The 27,003-nt window shown below is 41.5% G+C and overlaps 1 protein-coding gene and 1 long non-coding RNA gene across 6 annotated transcripts; one reads left to right on the top strand and one right to left on the bottom strand.

Annotated features, from left to right (window-relative positions):
• Nucleotides 1-1,539: 1,539 nt before the first annotated feature.
• LOC310843583 (beta-1,4-galactosyltransferase 3-like) lies at nucleotides 1,540-17,432 on the bottom strand. 5 transcript variants are annotated; one of them, XM_083737154.1, is made up of 7 exons: nucleotides 17,116-17,432; nucleotides 12,850-13,334; nucleotides 7,009-7,244; nucleotides 5,874-6,064; nucleotides 4,758-4,880; nucleotides 2,927-3,031; nucleotides 1,540-2,185 (listed from the first exon to the last, which is right to left on the bottom strand). In XM_083737154.1, the coding sequence occupies exons 2-7, from the start codon at nucleotides 13,100-13,102 to the stop codon at nucleotides 2,017-2,019; spliced, it is 1,077 nt and encodes a 358-aa protein (XP_083593280.1). In that variant the 5' UTR covers nucleotides 13,103-13,334; nucleotides 17,116-17,432; the 3' UTR covers nucleotides 1,540-2,016. The 5 variants fall into 5 exon arrangements, with proteins under 5 accessions (XP_083593280.1, XP_083593281.1, XP_083593283.1 ...); XM_083737155.1 differs by having other exon boundaries at nucleotides 17,044-17,125; XM_083737157.1 differs by lacking the exon at nucleotides 17,116-17,432 and adding an exon at nucleotides 16,908-17,108.
• On the top strand, nucleotides 16,736-19,082 carry LOC310843949. The gene is made up of 2 exons (XR_014563815.1): nucleotides 16,736-16,840; nucleotides 18,914-19,082. It is a non-coding gene; the product is annotated as an uncharacterized lncRNA (long non-coding RNA).
• Nucleotides 19,083-27,003: the final 7,921 nt, after the last annotated feature.

Here is a 27,003-nt window from a genome sequence, read left to right as displayed (position 1 = left end):
TGGGCTGGACAGAGGTGGGACGGGCTTAAACGTGCCCGGGTCAGGAATGCAACCCCTGTGCAAAATGACCACCGCCTATACGCAATGCATATTTTGTGGGTGAAGTGACCAATAGGAACTTGTGTTAGCCTCACCCTCAGTGATGCTGCACAATGCATAATCGACTAGCTGAAGAGAGCTTTTATGTGCATGGGAAAAGGGAGATCATTTGCATCCCTGTGGAGCAAACCCTGCTCTTATTGAATCAGCTCCCTTAAGAACATAGGGAGCTGTCTCATACCAAGTCATACTATTGTCTATCTAGCTCTCCAGTGTCCATACTAGCTGGCAGTGGCTCTCCCAAGATTTCAGTCAGGCAGCCTTTTCCAGGCCTACCTGAAGATGCTAGGGATTGAGCCAGAGACCTTCTCTATGCAAGCCAGAGGCTTCCTTCAGAATAATTGTGCAGAGCGGGGAATGCTGCCAGTACACAGGGCTACCCTGCGTTCCTGTTGCCTGCTTCACACCTAACAAACATTGTAATATGGTTGTTCTACACAAGATGAAGTACTGATGCATCTTCGCTGTACATTACTGAATGTACTGCATAAGCAATTTGCAAATGCTTAATCTCTCATATGTCAAGTCCCCCTGCCATTTGCACTGAAATAAGTAAAGATGATCACCGCCTGTTTATAGCACAGTCATCAGATCTTAAGGCATAACAAAGCGATGGAGTAAAGGCTTCTGTTGACGGCTTTGAATAGAAAGAAGAGGTTATTAATTCTGATAGAGGCTTGGGGGGGGGGGGGAAAGAAAAATCGAGTTGGTACCAGAAAGTTTAGCAGCACATTTCCAAGAGCTGACTGATCCATATCAGGGATGCTCTGAGGAAATGAGGCACAGTACAGCAGTGTTTCCCAACCTTGGGCCTCCAGCTGTTTTTGGACTACAACTCCCATAATCCCTAGCTAGCAAGACCAGTGGTCAGGGATGATGGGAATTGTAGTTCAAAAACAGCTGGAGGCCCAAGGTTGGGAAACACTGCAGTACAGGATGCCCTAATGGAAGACACAGAAGAACCTTCTGTAAAGCAAAACCCAGCATTCTGACATGCACTTAAATTGTGCATGGTCTCAAAGTGGACTAGGTGATCCTCATGGTCCCTTCCAACTTGACAGTTCTATGATTCTGTGAATATAGCCAAGCGCAACAGAGCTACAGACACCTAGAAGCAGGTGTCTTAATTTTTACAACAAAAGTGCACGGGTGCAAACCTTAGCCACTCTCACACCTCACTATCATTTATCTCCGTTTAAGATGGAATTGCTTTAGGGAGGAATGTGAACTAGGGAGTTAGCTCCTAACACCCATGCCTTACTGTAAAATGACCATGTGCTTTTTTATATGGGAAGGTGGCAAATAACTCATTGGCTATAGTCTTCCCTTGCCATGTACTGTATATCAGAAACTTCTGGAGCAATGCAAAGCCTCTAAGGAGAGATATGATCCTTCAGAAAAGCAGGTAATGATTGCAGCTAAGACAAAACACTAATACTGTACTCAGTGCAGTTTATTTAAATTCATTGAAAAATAAACTTTTACAAAATTAACACTTTGAAACACATTTAATACTTAACTGCCACCTTAAAGCATTAACACTGGTGCAAGAGAACAATTTATAATGCAAAAGATGTCTAAAAATAGAACACATTTACGTTACATTCATACGGTTAAGAGGATACAGTAATGTCAAGTATCCACATCACAGTGTAACTGGTTATAAGATCTAACACTTGCTCTTCAAGAACTGTGCAGGTGAGTAAGAGTGCAGGGTTCAGTAGACATCGCACTTTACAACGGCTGCATGCTTTTCCAAAAATACACAAACTTAATACTCGGTGTTCATTCGTGGTGACTTTATTATTATTTTACTTGTAAATAGAAGCTTTGAAAATGCATCTTCATGTCTGCGTACCACACAATCCTTTTGTACCCAGCAAACTCCAGCACTGCAAGAGTCCAATGCTGCCAGAGTCAGGCTTTGTTTCCTTTGCTTTTGCCCTCGGGTGGTAGGACGGGTGCAGCCCCAATATCCACAGTAATGTTAACATACAGACGGTACTTCTTCTTTCCCAAGAGTTTGTATTCCAAAGAATTCATCCCATCATCTCTCCACGTTTTTTTAGTGTTCAGTTCAGCAGGCCTAGAAGGGAAAGTAAAGGTGGAGTTATGTGAGGCAGGGACAGAGAGAAAAATGCTAATCAGATATCAGTGTTACAGGTCTAGGTTTTTCAGCAGAGATGAAGAGGAAGTTTTCTGGCCCTATGAAACATGAATAGATAGGTGAATTCTTGCAAAGAAAAACTGCCAAGTAGGAGATGCCGCTATTAAGCACATGAGGCTCTTTCGGGAAATTTGGTGGCAGACTGAATACCTTCACAAGCAGAGCCTTCAATACCAAAAAGGCCAGGTGCAACCAAAGAGCGGCATAGTTTTCAATCTATCTGAGTGCTATGAACCGAGGGCAGTCTAGTAATCTGCTTGGTGTGCCTCTGAGCATATACAGTATCTCTCAGCTCAAAGCAGCCACAACAGCTAAAGCTGAGAAGAGTTTCTGCGTCAGATGATGTAGCTGATAGGCACCTCTGCTGTTCATTTATCTCCATTCTAGTAGAGCTGCTGGAATGCCTCAACTCTGGCTGTTGGGGAGATGTTTATCAATACGATATTTAAATATTTTGCTCCATCCTGCCGGTAGTTACATTGATAAACAATGAATTTGAGGTGCCAAAGACTGTAAGTCTCTACTACTTAAATATATATCCTGGCTCAAGGGTGAGGGTGTGGTTTGATCTGGTGCGGATGCAATGTGTTACCAGCCCTGTCTGCTGGGAAGTGTAGTGCACATAAAACCGGTCATGGAAAGAAGAAAATCTGTATTCACCTTTTAAGGTTCTGTACACGTTCGTCAGCTTGTCCATAGTCTATCATTTTGTAATGCCCAACATAAAGTGGAACGCGATCTATTCCCATTCCTGCGATAGCAATCCTTTTGAAGTGAAGAGATGGTGAAAATGTTAATTTACAAGCATAAGTACATGCATTTCAGAACATTTCTCCATAAAAATGGCAAAATCAAGGCAGACGGCAACAAAGGTGAAATGGTTAGGACTGGCATATTCTAAGGGTTCATGATTGTCAATTATTTTCTGTCTAGCAGTGACACAGACACAAGATGGCTGGATAATTTGCTCTTGGTGGGTGGAATTATATAAGATCAGGCCAGCCGTTTTCTTTCTTGTCCTACCTTGGGTGCATTGCTCTGCCTCTGCTCAAAAATGGCTCACAAAACCCAAAATAACAAAGTTTAACACCAGCCTCCACTCTGTATCAGGGTTAGGGTTACGAAACCAATTCTTTGAAGTTCAATCTGATGAGCTTCAATGCGGTTCCTTAGAAATGGTTTTTCCTTTTTTTGAAAGGGAGGCAGCCATACGGGTAACATTGTCCTAATACAACCACATATGCTGACAATGGCTTCACGGCCTCAGTGGCCAGTATGAAAGCCTATCAGGCTGGTGATGCTGTGTCAGATTTCTCTGCTTCAAATGCACTGGGCCAAAGTGAGAACTGCAGTTATCAAGTCTACATTGCAAAATACTTTCCCATCTGCTATTCTGCACTATTTTAAATTATTTATCATTCATTGACAATTTTTTAAAGAAGGAATTAGAGAAGGGGGTCTTTGGTTTCACAACAATTATTAGGCACCATAGAATCACAGGAGGAGATCCTCAGGAATGGTAATTAATAACAATAAAATGGACAAATAGGGAGCATGAAGGGCACAAAAACAATTTGGCATCACACTAGAGTTAGTCAATGTTAACACATTTTTAACAACTAGAAAAATGGGGGGGGGGGTAATTCTGCCTTTCAACAAAAATCAACAAATTTGGGGACATCTTGAGGGGCACAAAACATGGGGCGGGGAGGCCTGGATACCGCCCACAGGTTAGTCACCTTTACTTTGAACAGCGGTTAGAACAAAGTGTTCCATTTACATTTTTATATTCTGTCAACCGTGTTTGGGAACAGAAAAACGCCCGGGAAAGATGAACAGAAATTTCACAAGCCTTTGCCATATTCATGTCTGATCTTTGCTCAAACTAGCAACTGGCTTACATTTAATTCAACGCCCAGTAAGAAACCACCTTGTCACCTTGCAGCCCCCTGTACACATCCCAATCTAAAGTCTTTTTAACTGTCTGCAAAGGTTTGTATGGGTGCCCTTTTATCTCAGACAGCAATCTTCTACCCTTTATCATAAACTGCTTTGGAAATTCCTAAGCAGCTTGTCACATGGTACAAGGAGTTTGGATTTAAAAACAAACAAACAACAGAGTGAAAATTTCTGTTCCCTGCAGTGCAGCTTCAGGCTTGTTTATAGATTCTTGCACCGTAGAGCCCCGTTCTTGGAATAGCAGCTTTCAGAGGACGGTTTTCAAATGTTCTGCCATTTCAGCCAACTTTTCTCACACTTTTTTAACTAAAGGTGCAAAACAGTGCTTCTTTGAATGGAAAACACATTCCACACGCAAAAGGGCACCTTTAAATCCAACCTATCAAATGAAGTAATTACCAACCACTTTCTGAACAGAGGTCCTATTGAGCGATGGAGAGCTCTCACATCATTCTTTTAAACAGGCACAACTTAACTGTTGTTATGTTTGAATTTATCACAACCTTTTTCAACGCCTGTTCCTCAATAGTACCTTTCAGCAATGTCATCATCTTCACCATCTTTGTCCCAGAAGGTATTTGGAAACCCATTTATCTTCATGTAATGCTCTGGGGTCAAAGCAATTACACCACCAAAAAAGGACCAGTATGGGAAACTACAAAGAAAAATAAACCTAGATCAGTTTACCAAAAAAAAAATAAAAAATTGCACTGCACTGTGGAAAGCAAAGACTACATTTGCCTGGCACAACAAACTAGAATACTTTATTTTTCTTTGGTCCTACACAGAGCATCAGGACACAATGACTTTCACATTCATGCAAGTTTAGTGCTCCTGATGCTGTACCAGAAGTGTTGTGAATACAGGGAGTATTAGTTCTGGAAAAAGTTCAAGAATTCAGTATGCTTAAAAACATACCTTCCAAGTTTCTTCTCTCTTACATCTCAATGTTAAGGCCATGATTTAAGCATGCTTAGAAGTAAGAAAATACCAGAAAAGAGTTTCCCCTTGCAACAGAAACAAAGCACTTTGGAATGTGCTTCCAATGAACACCAGGAAGGCACTTGCAGTATTGGCACTCACACACCTGCTTAAAACATCGGCATTCCTGAAGGGTGCTGTGTTGATGTATTAGGCTTATCTAATGTATTTTCTACCTGTTTTATGAAGAACATTTTATTGTTGATTGTATGCTTCTCACCGCCACATTTTTTCTAAAGGTTTGTTGTATTTGCAAATAAAAATAAATTGCAAATAAATTCAATGTGACTTACAATCCCAAGTTCAAAGTGCCATACAAAAGAAGTGCATGCAGGAGAACACGTGTGGTTTTATGCTCCGTACCCTAATCCATATGCACACAATGTTAGAAGGGGAAAAGGAGTAGACGTATTCTATCCAATTGCTTCATAAAAAATGAAATTGCCAGAACCTGCAAAACTGCTGGTTGACTGCAAAGCACTTGGCCCAGTGTTAAGCCTTATAATTTTTAAACAATTATTATTTAATAAATTCATTTTCATTTGTACTATTTGCATTTTTGTACTACTTGTGTTACATTTCTTCTCCTCTCTCTTGCCCGCCCCCAGCCAATGGTAATATTATGGTTTATGGGCCTAGTATACCTTTTCCTTAGGATATTTAGTACCTGTAGTATAACTTGTCAATAGCAGTGGACAGTTGTTTGGGGAAATAATCATCACAGGCATAAACATTATAATCATTCTCTGGAATGAGGTCCACATCATGCAGAAGCAGGCAGTCCCAGTCATCGTCTTTCATGGCCTCACGGACTCCAATGTTAAGAAGCTTTGCTCGGTTAAATGGGCCACTTCCAGCCTGAAAAGAGAAAACGAAAATCAGCCTTAGAACACAATGATGAATTGGTTGGAGGGTGCTCATAATATATTGTGTTGCTTTTGTGACACTGAGATATTCGGCATGCTTGGCGTATCAATCAGTTGTTGAAGAAACTAGTTTGCAGTCCAGCAACTGTGAGGAAAGACAAAATTAGTGGTTAGGAAGGGATCGCCACCTCACACAAGCAGCTGGACTATGGGATGAGAGATAAGGAGGCTAAAATAAGGGTGAAGAATAGCTATTAAGTAAAGAAGAACATGAAGAAAGTAAGTGGAGAATGAGGATCTGAGGAAATGGAAGAAGCAAAATGGAGCTAATAATCACTGGACCAAGATTGCCAACATTTCAGGACTGGAATATGTTAACAGCTGTAAAGTGTTTACATGGTTAATAATGAGTGTGATGACCACAAAATTTGTAACATACAAGCCTGATATCAAGCCTGATATCAATTGTACACATTCATACCTAGAAATGAAAAACAACTAATTAACCCCTCCACAAATGCCTTCTCTTCAGTACTTCCCTTTTGTTTCTGATCTTTACATGTGATTTTATTTTTTATTTTTTTAAATCCCCAGCAGATCACAATATTTTCATAGAAACATCCATAGGAAGAGTTTGGACTAAGCAGCACTCATAGCATGTACTCCATCTGGCATAAAAGCAGCATGGCTGATTAGAAGATTAACCACTTGCAATTTAGAAAGCAGCAGCATCCTTGACATTTCAACTTTTTTCTCCACAGAAGATTCTACATAAAGCAGATTTTGATTTTATGAGGAGCACTTTATAGACAGCTGTATATCGAAACTGCAGGCACACTCCCATATTCTGTACATATCAGACAACCTTTGCATTAGCTCATTTTATTTAAAAAAACATGTTAAAGAGACTTGCAGCATGCCTTTGGTTTGGCTTACCTGATGAATCAAGTAGATACAGTAGTTAATCTGCTGACGCTGAAGGAAGGGATGGAGATAATAGAGGAAGTGCTGCAAGTGTTTCTCGTGATTCTTGTGTGGCACAATGACAGCAGTTTTGTAGCGAGCCACACAGTGTGGAGGGCTGTAGTGACCACCTGACTGGACATACGGGTTTTTGCTGATGATCGTTTCTTCACTGGGTAGTGTGTCAAATGTGACGGCTAAGGGTCCAACTGTATGAGAAAAAAGGTTAAGTGGGTGAGGAAGAGAAAAAAACCACTATGAAAACCTCTTCGAATTATACAAGTTTCAGAATAAGTTACTCATTGAGATAAAGTATCCTATGAGGATGGTTGGTAGAGCACAGGTGCTGATTTAATCATTTTTCTTCTACAAGAATGAGTGTGGGAGGCTCTGGCTGAGCTCAGACATAACTGACTAAACCACTAATTAGCATTAGGAGAGCAAGCCTTTCCAAGCCTCAGGCCTGTGCATTTCCCCTCTCCTCTGATAAGGATGCAGAGGAGATTAGAAGCTTCTACTTCCCTTTAAGATTAACTGGTTTAGCATTCCGTCCAAACCCTAAACTATGGCTAAACTAAACTAAAGAAAGCCAGCTTCATAGGAGTAAATTTGATTTGCAGCTTGCCTGAGCTTAGATGCCCCCAGCAAGCTGTTGCTAGTTTAAAATGAATGCTTCTTTGAGTGCATGATCCCAAGGCTCATCCAAACAAGGCCATTATGTCAGAACGCAAAATCAATTAGGGACAGGCACAAATCACCCAATCCCTTGCAATAAGAAGCTAGTCAACTGCTTTCTAACAAACTAGGTAGTTTTTAAATTCCAGCATGTTTTTATATAAGTACTTCACAGAAAATATATTTAATTGTGGAAGCAGTACTTAATTTGCCTTTAAACAGCAAGAGCTATTAAGTATACAATGCAGCTTCCTTGGGTCAGTGGGGTCATAGCGCTTCAATTAACATTTTTAAATTAAAAGTGTTCCATTTTCACAATCAATAGCAGCCTTGAAACCAGAGGCTGGTATAAAGCTATACATTGACCAACTCTATTTACTATTCTGAGGGACTGATCCTTCTTATGCCAAGGGAACACCAATTGCTATGCCAGCACGCAGTTGAATATGACATTGCACCAGCACAGCAAGGACACTACAACTAAATTGCATATATAAGCTGGTTTAGAGTGAAGGAGGAATGGATTTACTGCAGACTAGATTATCCCCATACTCTAATCCTGTATAGAACAAACGTTGGTTCCTTTAACTCAAGCAGATCCAATGATTGCACCTGTACAAAGAAGAAATGGAAAACAAGAAGAGCATACAGTGGTACCTCGGGTTACAGACACTTCAGGTTACAGTCTCTGCTAACCCAGAAATAGTACCTCGGGTTAAGAACTTTGTTTCAGGATGAGAACAGAAATCGCGCGGTGGCAGCGAGAGGCCCCAATAGCTAAAGTGGTACCTCAGGTTAAGAACAGTTTCAGGTTAAGAACGGACCTCCAGAACGAATTAAGTTCTTAACCCGAGGTTCCACTGTACTGTGTGACTTCCTTCATGCATCCACAGGAGACAGACCACACAAACACTGCGAGTAACAACACCTAGCCACACTGTTTGTTGATCTCTTTTAACAGCTGAATAAATCACATAATTAGAATGACATAGGAAATAGTGACATCACCAATAAAAATAAGCTATGCAGAACAAGGAGGATTAAAAGGTTCAAGATATTCAGTTGGCTTCATGGGAAGGAAAAGGGTTGGAGGAGAGCATAGGAAGTCAAACCACACTTACTTAAGGAATATAAAATTAAAGTTAACATACCAAAATAATAATAATAATAATAATAATAATAATAATAATAATAATCCCGTGCCCATCTTAGGGGGTTGCCCCAGCCACTCTGGACAGCTTCCAACAAACTCTCTAAACTAGGAGGGATCAGATCTGCTCTGAAAATTACACTAATTCAAGCGGAAAAGAACAGTTCTCAGTAACAGTAATGACAGGGGAGGACTTTGGTAATATGACGCCCTGGGCAAGGACAGGATTTGGCACATACACCGCCCCCCCCCAAAAAATATTCCTTATCTTCACAATAATTCCTTTTAGTGCTGTTACTTTTTAAATGGATCTTCTCAGTTGGTGCCTGTATAAATATAGGTTTTATTATCATTATTATTATTTTGCGTCCCCTCAGCTCAGCGTCCTGTGCAAAGGAACAGCCTGCACCACACTACAATCCAGCATTGGTTATGGCCATGGTTGGTGCAGAAGACTTCATTGGTAACTAAGCAGATTATACTGATGATTCAATCATGGGTACACTCATCTTCTCAAAAAGCAGCACAGCCTACTACAAACCTTACCCTTCAAGAATATGGAAATGAAGTTATTTCTTCTCACTACTAATGAGGACCCTAGACACTTACTGCATACAAAAGCAAAGAACACCATCTCTTCCACAACCTGACTACACTATTTGGATTGAGTCAGCTATTACTTTTTTTCTCCTAGACAAGGGCTGAAAGATTGACAGTGTCACTTTTTCAAGTGTGTGAATTTCATTACTGCAAATCTACTGCTTTCCCATCAGGAGTCACAGAACGGCAACTATACTTTGTCTGGCTCCTATTTGCTGATATTGCCACTGCCACACAGAATGATTTACACAAGCTTTATCAAAACCAAATGAATGCTGCCTAGGATATAGTACCATCACAACTCCCTCTCATTTCACTCCCCACCTTATAAAATTGGCTTGATCGGAATGTAATGAGAAGAGAGAAGAAATGGGGAACTTATAGTCCTCCAGATGTTGCTGAACCACAACTCAGGTCATATCTGATGGGAGGACTGGGACTGATGGGAGTTTGAGTCCAAGTCAGCATGCTTTTGCTAACCATAGTTAAGATTAAACACAATTTGGGTTTGGATGACACAGCAAGCTGGAGGTTATTCCAAAACAGTAATAAACAATTCTGAACTCGCCGTCATGTGGAAAAAACACAAGCCAAGGGTGATGACTTTGCTGCAAAGAACGAATTGGTCAACTGAAATCATAGTGATGTTGGGTGATGGACAGCTGAGAGGCCTGCCAGAGTTGGGTGGGAAAACAAGGAATCGGCCTGTCAACCAGATCCTGTTCCCTACTCCTGTGCTAAACTATGGTGAGCATTATGTCAAAACCAGTCCAGCAGTAAGAAACAGGCACTGGAATAGACAACGCAAGCACAAGAGCCAGTTCCCTACCCCTGTGCTAAACTATGGTTTGGCCTTATGTCAAAAGCAGTACAGCAGTAGGAAAAACAGTCATTGGAGCAGATAATGCAAGCACAAATCCAGAGTCAGGCAGTTATTCAGAAGTAGTTACTGAAAAAGATTAAGTTTTTAAAAATAGCAGCATGCAAGATAAGAGGTACTGGATGCTAATATCTAGCACACTGAAAAACATCTTAAGATGAACAGCAATTCTTAAAAAGGATAGCTACTTATAGCAAAAGGAACTGCTTCCAATGGAGGATTAATATAGGAAAGTAATGCAAAAAGAACACAATCCTACAACCCAAAATACAAAAGCAAGTTCACCAGCCAAATTAACATAGGGTTTCTTAAATTTCAACAACAAAGGCAAAAAGTTAAAAGGACAATCAAAATCTCTTGTCAGACTAATGTGTACTAAGTCTCAAATGCCTTATGTATAAAAAGTCCAAGTGTTGGGCAGCATTTGTCATATGAGATTAGGATACAGTACACCAATGGAGCTTTGCTCATGAGGTAGCTTTATTATTATTATTATTATTATTATTATTATTATTATTATTATTAATTATTTATACCCCGCCCATCTGGCTGAGTTTCCCCAGCCACTCTGGGCAGCTCCCAATCAAATGTTAAAAACAGTACAGCACAGCATGAAATGTTAAAAACGTCCCTAAACAGGGCTGCCTTTAATAGCAAAGCAATACAAAGCCAAAGTTGTGTATTTGCTGTTGTATGGCAGATGTGTGAGTATGAATATTTGGAAGACCTGGGAAACCAAAATCACATCTCATCAAAACCCAAGTTATGCAGAAAGTCAGATCATTGACTGCCCCTGTAGCATACAGCTATCACCTGGAAGAAGGGAACAGTTGCTAAACCTGTCCCCCAGGCATAGCTTGGAATGCCTGAATATAAATTTGTCTGCTTTTGTGCCTGCATTCTGAGGATATAAAACTGAAATCACTCCTGAAATAAACTGCCTTACTTTCATTAGTAATGCATAATTGGGGTGGGGGCAGTAAATACACACAGTACAGTACTGCCTTTCTGATAAAGTCGAAACTTCTTTTACTGATTTAACAACACAAAATGTATAATTTATTACCTAATTAGCATATGAAAATTGTATTATCATACAATCGTAGAGTTGGAAGGGACCCAAGGGTAATCTAGTCCAACCCCCTGCAATGCAGGAATCTCAGCTAAAGCATCCATGGCAGATGACCACCCAACCTCCGCTTAAAATCCTCCAAAGAAGGAGAGTCTGCAACCTCCAGAGGGAGACTGTTCCACAGTCAAACAGCTCAAACACAATGGGTCCACTGGAAGGTCATAAAATAAAAAATCAATGTTTCCTGTAGTAGCCAAGGTTCTCTTAGCACAACAAACCAACCATTTATCAAACACATAACAAAGACAATCCCCAGCCAGTCAAGGACAGAAACAAAAGTAGTTGATATAGCTACAGGCTTTTATGATGCTGTTTGTTGACTCAAAAAAGGAAGCACATACCGTATTTTTCACCCTATAGGACGCACTTTTTCCCATCCAAAAATGAAGGGAAAATGTGTGTTTGTCCTATGGGGCGAATGCAGGCTTTCACTGAAGCCTGGAGAGCGAGAGGGGTCGGTGCGCATCGACCCTTCTCGCTCTCCAGGCTTCAGGAGCCCCAGCACCAGCCCCACAAGGTTGGGGGACAGCAGGGAGGCGGAACGCCGCCATCCCGCTGTCTCCCGATGTGGTTTGGAGGCTGACGGCGGGGAGACGCGTGGTTCTCCCCGCCGCCAGCCCCGCAAGCTCCGGGGATAGTGCGTCTTCCCGCTGTCCCTGGACCTGGTCTGAAGACGGACGGCAGGGAGAAGAGCGCTTCTCCCCGCTGCCGGCCCCACAAGCGCCGGGGGGGGGGGGAATATTTTTTTTCTTTATTTCCCCCCAAAAAAACTTGGTGCATCCTATGGGCTGGTGCATCCTATGGGGCGAAAAATACGGTACATTGTTTAATGGATATCCTGCAATTCCAGCGCTAGAAAATACAAGCCAACAGGTGTAATTCCCCATCAAAATTCTATATTGTAAAAGAATGATATAATATTTGAAATTAATGCTACTACACATCGGTCCCAGTATAATAACTATCCCACATACAGGTAAAGCAATCCTAAAACCCAATCAGCTTAACTGGAGAGACAGAATGCAGCAGTCCTCTACCCAGTCCTGGCAGTGTGGGGTGTGCTCTGAGAACAAGGTGGATCCCACTGCACCCAGCTGAGGTTCTTATGGAGCCTTAGTCAGTCCAGCTACTACCAATGGGTCTGATCCAGGCCCCTCTGCAACACCAGCCAGGAGCTGGCACAGTGAAAACTGGAAATTTTACTGTGTGTGTGTCCCTCCTTATCCCTGAGCAGTACAACCAGGAAATGGAAGAGATGGTGGCTCCACTACTTCATGCAGCCCTAAGTGCGAGTTAGGATCACAGCCAAATACAGCTTTCATGTGCAACTCAAATCATTAGGATGCATTACCAACATCAACCTGCAACAATACATACCCAATATTGGTGACTCAGTGCAGTACCGCATATTTGCCTTATCAGGAGCAGGAGTGAACAAACTGAGATTTGTATAGACATCCTCTGTTTTTGAATAGTCCAATGGGCGAGGTAGCGGAAAAGAAGTCCGATATACGGTAGAATTGCTGCCTCGGTACAGGATCAAGATGAATATTGCTTGAAAGATTATCAAAAAAAGCAGAAAGCAGGGGTTTTCTACTCGAGAAAGGGACATTTTCTTTCCAAAAGCCATACTTAGGCTAAACACTTAATTCTTCAAGACACACCAACATTTTAACTTCATGGGTACAGTGCAATGGAACAGTAAATGTTCTCGATGGGCAGCTGAATAAGGGAGCTAGCATCTTTGGAAAATGCCCAAAGTTCTCACAGGATATAATGCAACCTATATTATTATTGCAGATCAAGCATCTTAGATTTTAAACATCTTCTATGCATCTTTATCCATTCTTCTATTATTCAATCTGCAATTAAAATGAGAAAAGCAATGAAAAGGTGCTAACAATACATTTGACTTCTAACTGGATATAATGGCATATAAACTATAACTAGGAATACTGTTTTAAAACTAACAATTGTTTAACCTCTTCCGTGTTAGGTGGTCCCAGGTTCATCTGGTGTCTCCAGTCAAAAGCAGCTCAGGTAACATGACTATGAAAGCCCTCTGCCAGAAGCTTAGAGAACAGCCACCAGTTCAGCTTGTACAAGCATATATAACCAATACTGTACTAGCAAGTGAATGAAAGGCAGCTTGATGAAACTGAGTTAGATAGATAAAAGGGCTGACAGCAGAAGCAAAGTGGGAGGGCTGTGACTTTCAATTCATTTACGTATTTAATTTATATAAATGTATGAGCATTTATTGGAGGCAATCTATAATCATCTGTTTCCCACTTGCCACTGTGGAGTCGAACAGTTTCAAAATGCTGCCATTTAAAATTACGTTTTGGTGCAGATCCCGATCTCCACACTTCAGATTAAATTCTGGGTTTTTAGCCAATACATTTTATTTCCATTACTGAAACTCTTGTTTCAGGAGAAAGATTAACCCAAGCTTAATTATTACATATAATACAATAGGGTCTAAAGCAAAATTGCAATGTAGAGTACTCCTATTCAGGGTTCCAGTCAGTTGGCCAGGCCCTCTTTCAGGAATCAGAATAAACTATTTCTCCTCCCAACCCTAAGTTTTATGTTTCTCTTTTCCAACTGAGACTCAGTATTCTTTGGCAGCTAAGCATAAGTCAGTCAGTGTGTTTGCCTAGATTTAAAATTTTAGAAACTGTGAAGCCCAGGCTTCCAATTCAGTGAGAAATTCAAATATATTCAATACTTACTTAATTATTTATCAAACCTAAAGTTGTTTTGCTGCTTTAACAATACAAAATACACAATTTAACACTTAATTAGCATAATATTATACTTATTTGGCATTTTTCTTAATTTTACAAAGCAATGCTATGTATACTTATTCAGAAGAACAGCCCATTTTGCAAAGTGCACATAAATGCAGTATACGACTGGACCCTTACTTTTGTACAAGCAAATATAACCAATACTGTACAGTACTAGCAAGTGAATGAGAGGCAGACTGCAGCACCCTATGCTACTTAAAACACAGGTGTCTTAATTTTTACCACCTGGGACACAGGCAAATAAAACTTGAAAATAGAAATTACAAATGTTGTAGTAAACAAACAAACAAAATACATTACTTGGGAAGAAACCGCATTGCATACTCACAATATTAAGGACTGGCAGCATACTTGGGTATCAAGATAAACTTGCAACAACAATGAAAACACTGAGCACACCTTGCATGAGTGCTCACAGGAATTATCATTTTCTAACACAGTAAAATAGATTGCTCTACATAAAACCATTACAAAATGTGTTTTAAGTAAACTGTTGTCCTCATCCAGAAGAAAAAAAGAATTATTAATAATATGTTTTCTCATTGCTGTTCTCACATACTGTCATTTTTATTGGCTAAGTAATTGTACTTTATGGCTTTTCTTGCTGTTATTTGAATTATTATGGCAGCTGGGTGTTTTGAACTACTTGAATATAATCCCAGTAGTGCAAGAGTTTCAGTATGGTTCACTGCTAGCTGGTTGACTCTCTCTATTCATCTGAGAACAGGTGTTCTTTCAACCAGACAGGGAAAGTTGAATGTAATTTGATCTGGCACTCAAACATGTCCTAGGTCACTGAAACGAGAATGACTGTTCTTTCAAATGGTCTTTGACTCTCAGAGATTTCAAAATCCAGAACGCAGTGTCCTTGAAGCACAGGGGAAATACTCAGTTGATCTTATAGAACAGTATAGCACACTATTAGAATATCTCATGCCTGAACCCCAGATACTGTTTTTAATATCAGGAGTCAGTCATGGAACATGGGGGTGGGGAGGAAATCAGACAGATTGACACAAAGACTTTCAACCATATGCAGAGACTTTTCACAACCGCTGAGAACCAGCAGGATTGGTGGGGACATCTTAAAAGGAGGTAAAAGAGCCCTGCCATCTCACCTTTTTCATAGAAATTCGTTCATATTTTTTTTCCTTCAAAATATGGTCCAGCCCCCCAGAAGGTCTGAGTGAGCCGGCCCCCTGTTGAAAAAGTTTGCTGACCCCTGGCATACACTCTACAACAGAATGGAATAAACTTTCTACTGACAGAAAATGTAAAGTGGGGGGGGGGGGCGGAGAGATAGGAGAAAATCACAAGGGGTAATAAGTTGGCTTCCCACCTCTACCTCTACCCACACAGAGCAGTCTTGAGCATATTTTTCTCTCAGAAGTGGCGCTTCTAAGTGTCCTTAGCAGTCCAGCCATAATGTGGTGCCTCGGGGGGGGGGGGGGCGAAGCTTCAGAAGATGGTCAAGCAAGCCCCTGAACTGTGCTACAGGAAGGGCAAAACAGAGAAATAAGAGGAGAGGCCAGTAATCCATCTACAGTAGGAGTCAGCAAACCTTTTCAGCAGGGGGCCGGTCCACCGTCCCTCAGACCTTGAGGGGGGCCAGACTATTTTCTTTGGGGGGGGGGGATATGAATGAATTCCTATGCCCCACAAATAACCCAGAGATGCATTTGAAATAAAAGCAAACATTCTAGTCATGTAAAAACACTAGGCAGGCCACACAAATCACCCAGAGATGCATTTTAAATAAAAGGGCACATTCTACTCATGGAGAAACACGCTGATTCCTGGACCGTCCACGGGCCGGATTTAGAAGGCAATTGGGCCAGATCCAGCCCCCAGGCCTTAGTCTGCCTACCAATGATGTACAGTATTGTGCAAAACAGGGAGCTTGCGCATTCACACTGGAAGCCATTTTTGGATCTTCCATTAGGCCCGGGTAAAGCTGAGTGAGAGCTTCCTATTGAACACAACTGAGAACCTCGGGATTTTACCATAGCAGTGAATCGGTAATCCTCTAGCCGGTGGGGCAGGAAGGATTTTCTTCTAACCTGTATGCTTGCTATGGTGGCTATTTCATCATGACATCCTGCCTTGACCCTGTTCGTACACTGCTTTGTGAGTCCTCAAAAAGTGACTAAAGCTGCTTTTAAATAGCGAACCCCTCACAGGGCTTTTGCAACTCGGATCTTCTTCTACGTGTGTGTGTGTGTGTGGCAGTGGGGGAACCCCTTATTAATTTATTTCTCACAAACATGGGCATAGCCAAATTAATCGAAATCAATACAAATCTGAAGTCCCCCACCCTTACAAAAGTCAGCCCCCAATCGCGTACCAAGGCCAGTAACACAGCCTGTTATCCCCACAATGTGTGTCTGAGAGGGATTAAGTCAGTGTATGACAGTTTGGACTCCTTTATTATCATTATTATTGCCAACCAGAACTGTGACGTTTCGCATTTTTCCTCCGAGAAGAAAACAACCGCGGGGGGTGAGGGTGGAAGAGGAGGGTTGAGAAGCGGACACAGCAGCGCTGGCAGAGGCGGGGTAAATTTAACTTAACCCCCACCCAAAGGCTGCAGTCGAGGAGACTTTGGAGAGTCGCTTAACTCACTCTACGGGACAAAGGGCAACTTTATATGTCTTGACTTCTTCACCAGCCCCCGGCCTGCTTGGGTTCCCGGCCCCAACCCGCCACCTCTTGACGGTTCACACGAAGCCCCCTTCCCTCCCTCCCCCCCCCAACCCACCCCGCTTCTCAGAGAAGCCTGACGAGCGAACAGGTGCCGCCGCCGCCGAGGGCGAGAGATGGGGCTGCTCACCTGCCCGCCTGAGAGAACGCGCGTGTGCAACACTTCCGTCCAGAGGGCTGTCGTCGGGACCCGCCCACCTCCTCGCTTCATCCCCGTGGTTTTTTTGCATAACAAGGGTTTCTAGGACTACAGCTCCCGAGATGCAACGTGACGCCTAGGCCCTCTCAGTGGGGTTAGCGTTGCATGCTGGGAATCGGAGTCCACTAGGGCTCCTGCCTTGCTGTAGTCTATGGAGAAGGAATCGGCGCCTGTCAGACGGAGTCTCTCTCTCTCTCTCTCTCTCTCTCTCTCTCTCTCTCTCTCTCTCTCTCTCTCTCTCTCTCTCTCTCTCTCTCTCTCTCTCTCTCTCAGAACTGACTCCTCTTCAAGCGAATCCTTCCCTCTCGTTCTCTAAAGAGCAGGGAAGACATTAAAATCTGAGAAGAAAATAATATTTAATACAAAAGCAGCAGCACAGTGTCAAAGTGGACGGAAGAGCTCTGCTGGATAGGAGCAAAGGCTGATCTCTCCCTATCCACCTTCTGCACCTCATACAAATTTTTATATCACATTCATGCCACATACTTGGTTTTTTCCCCTTCTCATCTAAAAAGCCTCAGATGCAAAATGCCCTTAAAAGCCATTTCCCCTCCCCATAGGGAAAGTGTTCTACGCTCCACATTATATTGGCTGCCCTGTTTTGCAACTTTCGCTGTGTGTTGCAAAACATAAGAGATATAAGTTGCACAGCTCTCGGGGCTATTACAGTGTGAGAGTATCGACATTTCATAGCAGAAACATAATTCATATTATGCCTTTACATTAAAAGGAAAAGTTGAGAAGCAGCGAAAGCATCAGAATGACTAGTAGATGTGGCTGTCAGCTTCCACTACATTTATAGACATACTAAAATTGTTTTTAAATATCATTACCATCAATTATGAAAACCAAGTTTACCAGTTAATTTTTAAAATTGGCTTTATTTGGTAGGTTCAAGCTTAATATATTGCTGCCTTAAACCCCTTTGGGTTGATTCCACTATCTTACCAGTTTTGCTAGTTCTAATATACACCAGCAACCTTTGCGTTTTGGGACCTAAGTGCTGTGTTCAGGAATGAGACAGATCTGCTAGGTTAGCCCAAGGCCACAGAGACTGCACGTGGCACAGCAAACTTACTGACGCAAAGCAGGTCTGAGTCTGTCAGAAAGAAGGGTAGTTTGTGCTCGATGAAATCCTTCACCAGAACATTTTACAGATATGTTTTCAAGCTATATCCCAATACTCAGTCCAATTTAGAAGGTCTGCTGCCATTGAAGCAAAGCAGCATTCTGAAAGCAAAGTTTAAGAGAATGGACAAGGGTAGTTTATCCAGAGAAGAGGGTCTGCATTATAGAAAGGTCTCTTGGGAGATGTGTAAGGTAATGGAATAGTAGCCATAAGACAGGGAACATCTTTTCAGATATTGTTCTGTGTAGAAAATATACTCCACACATTCTCCAAGGATCTCAAGGTAGCATTCAATGCATCATTCCTCCCCCTCCATTTTTATCCTCACAGCCCATCCTATAAGGTGGGCTGAGAAAAGTTGGTGACTAGCTCAAATTCTCCCAGTGTGTCTGATGGCTGAGTGGTGATTTGAGCCTTGGTCTCCTTGGATCTATTCTGACACTGTTACTACTGCGCCAGCACCAAAGGGAGGGGCAGTCTACATGAATTCATTTTAATGTCCGAAATAAGCCTCTGCGCATAAAGATTTGTGTGTGTAGGCATCTCTCCATTCTATCTGAAACTGTGCCATTCTTTCTACACCAAATAACTTTTGAATAGGAGCTACGTGACGATGCAAATCAAGAAGATAGGGTGCGGCAGAAGGAGAGCCCCATAGAAAAGGAGGTGGGAAATCGACAAAAATAAGAGAAAAGGCGAAATGGTATTTTGATTGTATTTCTTTAAAAAATGTTGAAACTTAATAAAAAAAATTAAATATCCAAATCAATCACCTTTCCACATGAGGCTGAAACTTGACTTGCAACTGTTTTGCAATGCAAATGAGAAACTGGCATTGGGCAAAATGCTCATTCAAATGACAAGTCTATTTCCTCGTTCTACTCTGCTTTAACAGCAATCATTCATTTACAAATAGACAGTCAGATCAAGCCACGTACTTTGTTTTTTAAGCCACAGGATGTAATGCACACATTGTAGGACTAAGCACCATGAAATAAGTGGAACTTGCTGTGGGTGGATGAGGAACAAGAGTAAGGTTGGGCTGCCAGAATGTCAACACACACACACACACACACACACACACACAACACCACCAATTTTTAAGTACTTCTTTTCATCCATAAGAGCTGGATGCTTTTATTTTTAAAGTAAAAGTAGAGTGAGGGCACAAACTTGCAGCCCCAGACAGCTTCACTGCTAATTTGACTCTTGGTCATAAATCCCCTGCTGTTCTTTGATGGGTGCACCTCAAAACCAAGAAACTTGTGTAATGAAGAAGCATGAAGAACCTGCATGAATCCTCGTAACTAACTTTTTAATAAAACATGGCCATTTCTAGATAGCCGTAATCGGCAGTCTAGACAGGTGGATAGCACACAATTCTCAAGGTGCTCTTCTACGCAGAACGACCTAGCTTCAGACTGCTTAATCAAACATTGAAGCAAACGGGAACATTTGTTGCAAGCAATAACCCCCTTTTTATTGGTCCCCAGGAACTGTCAGCCAAGAAGAGTCAGAATCGAATGGTTTCCATCTTAGCCCATGTAAATAGAAAGATTGGAGGCTGAACAAACAAACATGGCCTAAAGCAAATGCCCCAATTACTCCAATGTGAACACACACAAAAATGTTTTGATCTTGTTTTGGTTTTCAGAGAAATCCAGCCTTCGTTAAATGTAATTAATATCCATTAAGGCTCTCCCAAATGCTATGCCAATATAAAAACAGTGTTCTCAAATGGACAAAACGTTACACTTTAAGCTAGGAAGCCTCTGCGGTTGATGCTGCATGATTTTGGGAAATCATGTCCAAAGAATCAGACGTTGGTGTGCATATGTGTGTTTGAGGCCTTCAGAGTGGTGGGTGAACAGAGGTGGGGTGTTTTTGTTTTTGTCAGGTGAAGGGGGAATGTTTGGGCTCCTTTGCTTCTTTGTGACACCATTTCTTTATACCTTTTGTGGGTGTGTGGGGGCCCTGGGGGTACAAAACATGGAAATTGCAAGGCGGGCATCTGGGTGGGTGAAATGTACTCTGAGAGAACCCTTAGTTTTGTGGAGTTTACAGTGGTACCTCGCAAGACGAATGCCTTGCAAGACGAAAAACGTGCAAGACGAAAGAGTTTTCCGTTTTTTGAGTCGTTCCGCAAAACGAATTTCCCTATGGGCTTGCTTCGCAAGACGAAACATCTTGCGAGTTCTTGCGAGTTTGTTTCCTTTTTCTTAAAGCCGCCAAGCCGTTAATAGCCGCTAAGCCGCTAATAGCCGCTAAGCCACTAAGCCGCTAATAGCCGTGCTTTGCAAGACGAAAAAAACGCAAGACGAAGAGACTCGCAGAACGGATTAATTTCGTCTTGCGAGGCACCACTGTATATCAGTTTGTAATAAAAACTGTCAGTCATCGGGTGTGTCCGTCAGTGCTTGCCTGGCTATATATCCTTGTTCACACCCCAGGTCACACCCCAGGTCACACCTGATAGGCTGGTTCAAACTTCCCTTATGGAGCTAGATTGGACAGCTCCCACGGCCAATCAGATTATTACATTCTAAAGTTCTACCTGCTTATTATTCTAGGATTAACGCTCCTGTAAATTTAAACAGGTTAAACAGGTACAGAAATAAATGGGACCCCACAGCGCCATCTGGTGGTACACTGTTATATCACACATAAAGGTAAAGGACCCCTGACAGTTATTATTTTTTTTTAAAAAAAATATTTTTATTAACAACTTCAACATAAAAACTATCAAAACATATCATATCCATTATTTCCCCCTTTTTTCCCACCCCCTTCTAACCCTCCCCCTTCAGACACTTCCCTCAGTTCCTCTCTCTGATTTCTCAGCACATATTATTTTCTGCATGTTATAAAATTATACATATCCTTACGTTATCCATCTATCATGTTATCAACCATAAATTTGTGTATGTTTATTTGAACCCTTCCAAGGAGTCCAGTTCATTTTGTTGTCTTTTTAGATAATTTGTGAAAAGCTCCCATTCTTCCTTAAAATTACAGTTGTCCTTGTCCCGCAGTTTGTATGTCAATTTAGCCAGTTCTGCATAACTCATCAATTTTTCTTGCCACTGTTCTTTCATTGGGATTTCCGCATTCTTCCATCCTTGTGCTATCAAGACTCTTGCCACTGTTGTAGCATACATAAATAAATTCTTTATTTTTCTTGGCAGGTCTTGTCCTAAAATCCCTAACAGAAATGCTTCTGGTTTTTAAACATTTCTTTCAGTTCATTGTATATCATTTCCCAATTTTTTTTCATTTCTCTACATTCCCACCACATATGATAGAAAGTCCCTTCTTTTTCTTTACATTTCCAACATGTGTTTGACCCAGTTTTGTACATTTTTGCTATCTGTACTGGTGTAATATACCATCTATACATCATTTTCATGTAATTTTCTTTCAAAAGAGAACAATCTGTAAATTTCAGATTTACTTTCCACAATTTTTCCCAGTCCTCAAATTGTATATTATGTCCTAATATCTTGTGTCCACTTGATCATAACCGTTTTGACCTCATTTTTTGTTTCCCATTCTAGCAAAATACTATATGCTTTCTTCAACAGCTTCACCTCTTCTTCTATCACTTCCTTTTGAAATCTAGAAGTTGTATAACTAAACCCTTTCTTGTTGTCTTCCTTGTACATCTCATGTAGTTGTCTGTAATGTAACCAACTCTGAAAACGGTCTTTTATTTCCTCATAATCTTTTAATTTCCATTTTCCTTCTTGATCCTTCAGCAAATCTCTGTATGTAGGCCATTTCCCCTTTTTACCAAGTGGTTTGAGCAACGAAGCTTCAGTTGGTGATAGCCACCAGGGTGTTTTTTATTCTAATATATCTTTATATCTCTCCCACACCCTCATTAATGATCTCCTAATTATATGATTATAAAACCCTTTGTGAACTTTTCCTTCCCCATACCATAAATATGCATGCCATCCAAATCTATTATCATGGCCTTCCAAATCTAATGCCTCTTCCTTTTCCAGTTTTATCAAGTCCCTAATCCAGACCAAACACGCAGCCTCATAGTACAATTTAAGGTCTGGGAGGGCAAACTCCCCTCTTTCTTTTATATCTGTAAGTATCATGTTTAATCCTTGGCCTCCCCCCCCCCAACTTAGAAATATCCTTCTGCCATTTTTTGAGGCAGTCATCTTTCACCATTACTGGGACTGTCTGAAAGAGAAATAGCATTTTTGGCAATACATTCATTTTTATCGTTGCTATTTTTCCTAGTCGGGAGAGGTTCATTCTACTCTATATTTCTAAATTCCTTTTTATGTCAGACCACGCTTTTTCACAATCATCTTTATACACTTTTATATTTCCTGCTGTTAACCATATCCTGAAGTATTTTGCTTTTTTATGGATTTCTATCTATTTCTATCCTATTATTCAGCCAGTTTCGTTTCTCCAAATCATCTTACAGATCACCTTCAATCCCCGTTGGACCTCTGTTCCTGTTCTCTTAGTTCCACCTCCTCAGTAAATTTTACCTCAACCCGCATCTTCAACATCATAATGTCCATGCGAAGGTATAAGGCCCCCGGCCCAGACATGGTCCCGTTGGACCTTTTCCTGACTGATCCTCTTTGGTGGAGTGAACAGCTGACTCCTGTATTCACCGCTATCTCCTCCGCCCTAGACATCCCCGACTCCTGGAGAGAAGCTACAATAGTTCCGATTTTCAAAGGCAGCCAGCCAAACATCCCTAGGAACTATCGCCCCATCAGTTTACTATCTATTCCGGGGAAAATATTTGCCGCTGTCTTACTGGAATAACTTCTTTCATGGGTCCATGAGAGAAACATTCTACCGCCAGAACAGATTGGCTTCCGGAAGTCAGCATCAACCATGGACCACTGTCTAACTCTTTATCACCTTGCCAGTAAATACACTGCACCAAGGCAAGGCCACCTGTTTGCTGCTTTCATGGACCTGGAGGCCGCCTTTGATTCCATTCCTAGGCAGAGATTATGGTCCAAACTTGCCCATCTGGGAATTGATCCGCACCTCCTCTCCCTAATTATTTCCCTTTATTCAAACACCACAGCTCGCGTTCGAATTGGTCCCAACGGCTCCCTTACCACTCCATTCCCAACAGCCAGGGGCGTCTGACAAGGTTGTCTCTTGGCCCCTTTACTGTTTAATCTTTATCTTCATGATGCTCTTTCCCCTTTGAAGCTAGCAACTAAGTATCCTCCTCACTTAGCAGGCCACCCCGTTGCTTCCCTTTTCTATGCAGATGATGCCGTCATCTTATCCAGAACAGCTGCGGACCTAGCAAATGCAGTTAATGCATTTATCGCCTATTGTAAGGCGGAAGCTCTTAATATTAATTATAAAAAATCGAAAGTCCTCCACTTCACTTGTTCCCGCAAACTCAAGCTGGAGCCGCTTAAGATCACAGGTGGCTACTTAGAAAAGGTAAAAGCCTTTAAATATCTAGGCTTAATATTTACTTATAATCTCTCCTGGACCACCCATCTACAATCTGCCTCTCTTGCTGCAACCACGACCTCTAATGCCATTGTCCGATTTTATCACCAGAAGGGCGGCAAACACCTTCCAGCAGCAATTCAAATATTTAATGCCAAAGTTGTCCCTAAATTATTATATGGCTGCGAAGTATGGACTACAGCAATATCAGGTAACTTGGATCGCCCACTTCACATGTTTCTGAGATCTCTTTCCGGCATCCCGAGATGTGTCTCAGGTGCAGCCCTACGACTTGAGTTCGCCCAGCCCTCAATTGTAAAACGAGCATGGAGTCGAGCCATTTCCTATAGCTCCCACCTACTAGCATCGGATGCTCGAATTAGAGGTGGTTTCTCCAATCTGATCCTAAGAGATATTCATAATTCTCCTTGGAAAACTACAATTAATCTCAAATTCCGCTCTCTTCTCAATTTGAACCGCAAAACTGTTTTTAACTTAGAGTGTATTAGCCCGGCGGCCCTACCTCTAATCAAAAAGAAGCTACAGCAACTTGACTTCTCTAACACAGCTTCCCATGCAAGAGGGCCGTGTTCAGGCTTAGCCCTAGCTATTCCACCCCCTGAAGGGATCCCTCTATACTGCCTCACAATTCCTTCGGAGGCTAAGCGAAGGGCCTTTACCTGTGCCCGTCTCAACTGTTTTCCTACAGCAGTTCTGTCGGGTCGTTACTCCAGAGTTTCCATCGCAAATAGAACATGCTCCTGCAATGACACGGCTCTGGAGACTATGGAACATGTAATGCTCTTCTGTCCCAACTGGACAGATGAAAGATCTCGGTTTCTAACTCCTCTCGTGAACAAGCTTCATCTCCCAATCCAGCCTTGGATAGTGTCCCTTCTTCTGCAGGATTCTGACTGTTGGATTACCGAGATGACAGCTAATTTCCTGCTTAGTGTGATGAAGAGGAAAGCGGCACCAACTCCTTCTTTAATACCACAGATGTAGTCGATACGCCGCACAATCGAACCTGTTTTTGTATTCTCTGTCACTCGATGTTTTAAATCCCCCGTTACTTTCGTTATCCCCATTTTCTCAAAGTATTCGCCCAGGACGACATCCACTTTTATCTCCCCACCCCCATTTTATGTTGTTATTTCTATGTATATTATGCTATGGCTGCATGGCTAATGCAATAAAATCGATGATGATGATTTCTATCTCAATACTTTGCTTCAGCTCTCTTTTCCTCTTCTTCATTTTTTTACTAATAGCTTAGTTTTATTTCTATTTAATTTAAATCCTGCCACTTCCCCAAATTCTCAAATCTTTTCTGTCACTCTAGGAAGAGAATTTTTTGGCTCCTCCACCGTAATTACTAAGTCATCAGCATATGCTTTCAATTTAAATTCACTTTTTCCAGTGTTTATCCCCATAATCTCTTTATCTGCTCTTATGTTTCTTGCAAGTACTTCCAGGACCAGAATGAACAACAGTGGTGACAGCGGGCATCCTTGTCTAGTTCCTTTTTGCATCTTGCACTCATCCGTTATCACCTGATTTACAATTAGCTTGGCCTCTTGTTCTGAATATATTGCTTCTATTCCTTTTAAAAATTTAGATCCGCAATTAATTTCTTCAAACAATTTTTTTAATGAAATCCCAAGAAACATTATCAAAAGCTTTTTCAGCATCTATAAACATCATTGCTGCTTTCTTTTCATTCTTTACTCGAGGTATTCTATTACATTAAAAATATTTCTTACATTCTCTTTCATTTGTTTACCTGGAAGAAATCCTACCTGATCTTGATGTGTATAATCTCTTAATATTTTTTTTTTCATTCTAGTGGCTAAGATATTTGCAAATAGTTTATAATAATTATTTAATAAAGAAATAGGCCTATAATTTTTTATTTGCAGCAAATCAGAATCTTGTTTTGGAATCACTGTAATATAAGTTTATTTCCATGTTCCTGGGATTTCACCTGTTTTTAAAATCCCATTCATCAGATCTTTGAATGGATTTACCAGCTGTTACTTATTTTTTTATAATATTTTGCCATTAATCCATCTGAGGACACCTGACAGTTAAGTCCAGTCACGAACGACTCTGGGGTTGTGGTGCTCATCTTGCTTTACTGAACAAGGGAGCCGACGTTTGTCCACAGACAGTTTTTCCAGGTCATGTGACCAGCATGACTAAGCCACTTCTGGTGAAACCAGAGCAGCGTACAGAAATGCTGTTTATCTTCCCGCCAGAACGGTACCTATTTATCTACTTGCACTTTGACATGCTTTTGAACTGCTTGGTTGGCAGGAGCTGGGACTGAGCAATGGGAGTTCATCCTGTTGCAGGGATTCGAACTGCCAACCTTCTGATTGGCAAGCCCTAGGCTCAGTGGTTTAGCCCCCAGCGCCACTCGTTTTGCACATACAACACATATAAATCACTTGTTTTTCACCAGTCTAGCTTAGTCCCCAGATTAGGATCATAAGATCTAACTTGTTCATGTCTGTGAAATTCTCTCCACCTGCTGAAGTGAATCTTCAGCCTGCTCACCCCTTGCTAATTAATTATGGATATTCTGGATGTAAACATGCCGAACTACCACTATCAGATCTAGTCTGGACCTCTTCTACCATCACCTTGTAAGCGTCTAGTCAGTCATTATAGTCAGGTTCCCAGTCAGCCTTCATAATAGCTCTATACTGGTTTCATTAATATAAGCATTTGAGTCTCAAATCATTCCATGTACTCAAGACCTTTTCCTTTTTTTCCAGTTCTTAAATTGTAAGTGTGTGGAGAGGTACTGTGTTATAAATTTGTAAACTGCACTGGTAGTGGGTTCCAAATACTTTGATAAACAAGTATTTGGACACGACTAAACAACAAACATTCTTTTGAAAGTCTGAATAGGGCTTTGAATGGCTAGATAGTAGTGCTGGAATAAAAGCTGACTTTGATTAAAAGGGTGTGGCTCTAGAGTCCCTAAAAGTGATGATACTAATAAAATGAAGCAGATATACTATTGTTTGTATTAAGTTGTTGTGGAGTTAAGACAATAGTCCATCCTCTATTTAAAGCATGTCCCTCCAGATCTAAAGTGGTACTATATATTAAACAGGCTGCAACCCTGTGCATACGGGACGCAGGTGGCGCTGTGGGTTAAAGCCTCAGCGCCTAGGACTTGCCGATCGAAAGGTCGGCGGTTCGAATCCCTGCAGCGGGGT

This window comes from Podarcis gaigeae, assembly GCF_964106915.1.
Source record: "Podarcis gaigeae genome assembly, chromosome: 4".
Lineage (NCBI taxonomy): Eukaryota > Metazoa > Chordata > Lepidosauria > Squamata > Lacertidae > Podarcis > Podarcis gaigeae.
This window is presented reverse-complemented; position numbering and strand designations above follow the sequence as displayed.